The following is a 436-nucleotide window of genomic DNA, read 5'->3' as shown; positions in this document are numbered from 1 at the left end:
TCCAGGGCGAAGACCCTTATTACGTGGAGAACGGTGGAGGCCAGGGCTATAGCTCAGGCCCTGAGGCCTCCCCCGAGGCTCAGGGAAAGGCCATTGTGAATCGAGGGGCTCAGGAGAATGGCACCGGCCAGGCCACCTCCAGAAACGGCCATTCAGCGAGACAACGTGTGGTGGCTGATACCGAACTGTGACGTGGCTGGGGAGGGGCGAGGCCGGGAGGGATCCGGGGAAGGAGCCCCTCCCTGGGTCTGAGCGCATGCGGCCTCTGCGCTGGAGCGGCGCCCCCTCACCGTCCCCCCTTTCCCAGCGCACACACCCACGGAAGCCGTCCCCGGAGCCCCGCCCTGTACCAGGGCAAGGGGTCCTCCTGCCCTCAACGCATTCAGCTCCCTGCACCCACCGCTGGGCTATATCTGAGGAAAGCTGTGATGCATAC

General features: G+C 65.8%; 1 protein-coding gene across 1 annotated transcript in view; it reads left to right on the top strand.

Moving 5' to 3' along the window:
- The window catches only part of CD34 (CD34 molecule), a 21,708-nt gene extending 21,272 nt beyond the window's left edge, over positions 1 to 436 (top strand). The window contains exon 8 of the mRNA XM_010836857.1: positions 6 to 436. Within this exon, the coding sequence (XP_010835159.1) occupies positions 6 to 191 (186 nt within the window). The 3' untranslated portion in view covers positions 192 to 436. The remainder of the gene's footprint in view (positions 1 to 5) is intronic.

The sequence above is a fragment of the Bison bison genome, unplaced genomic scaffold (genome assembly GCF_000754665.1).
Source record: "Bison bison bison isolate TAMUID 2011002044 unplaced genomic scaffold, Bison_UMD1.0 scf7180017864067, whole genome shotgun sequence".
Classification (NCBI taxonomy): Eukaryota; Metazoa; Chordata; class Mammalia; order Artiodactyla; family Bovidae; genus Bison; species Bison bison.
This window is presented reverse-complemented; position numbering and strand designations above follow the sequence as displayed.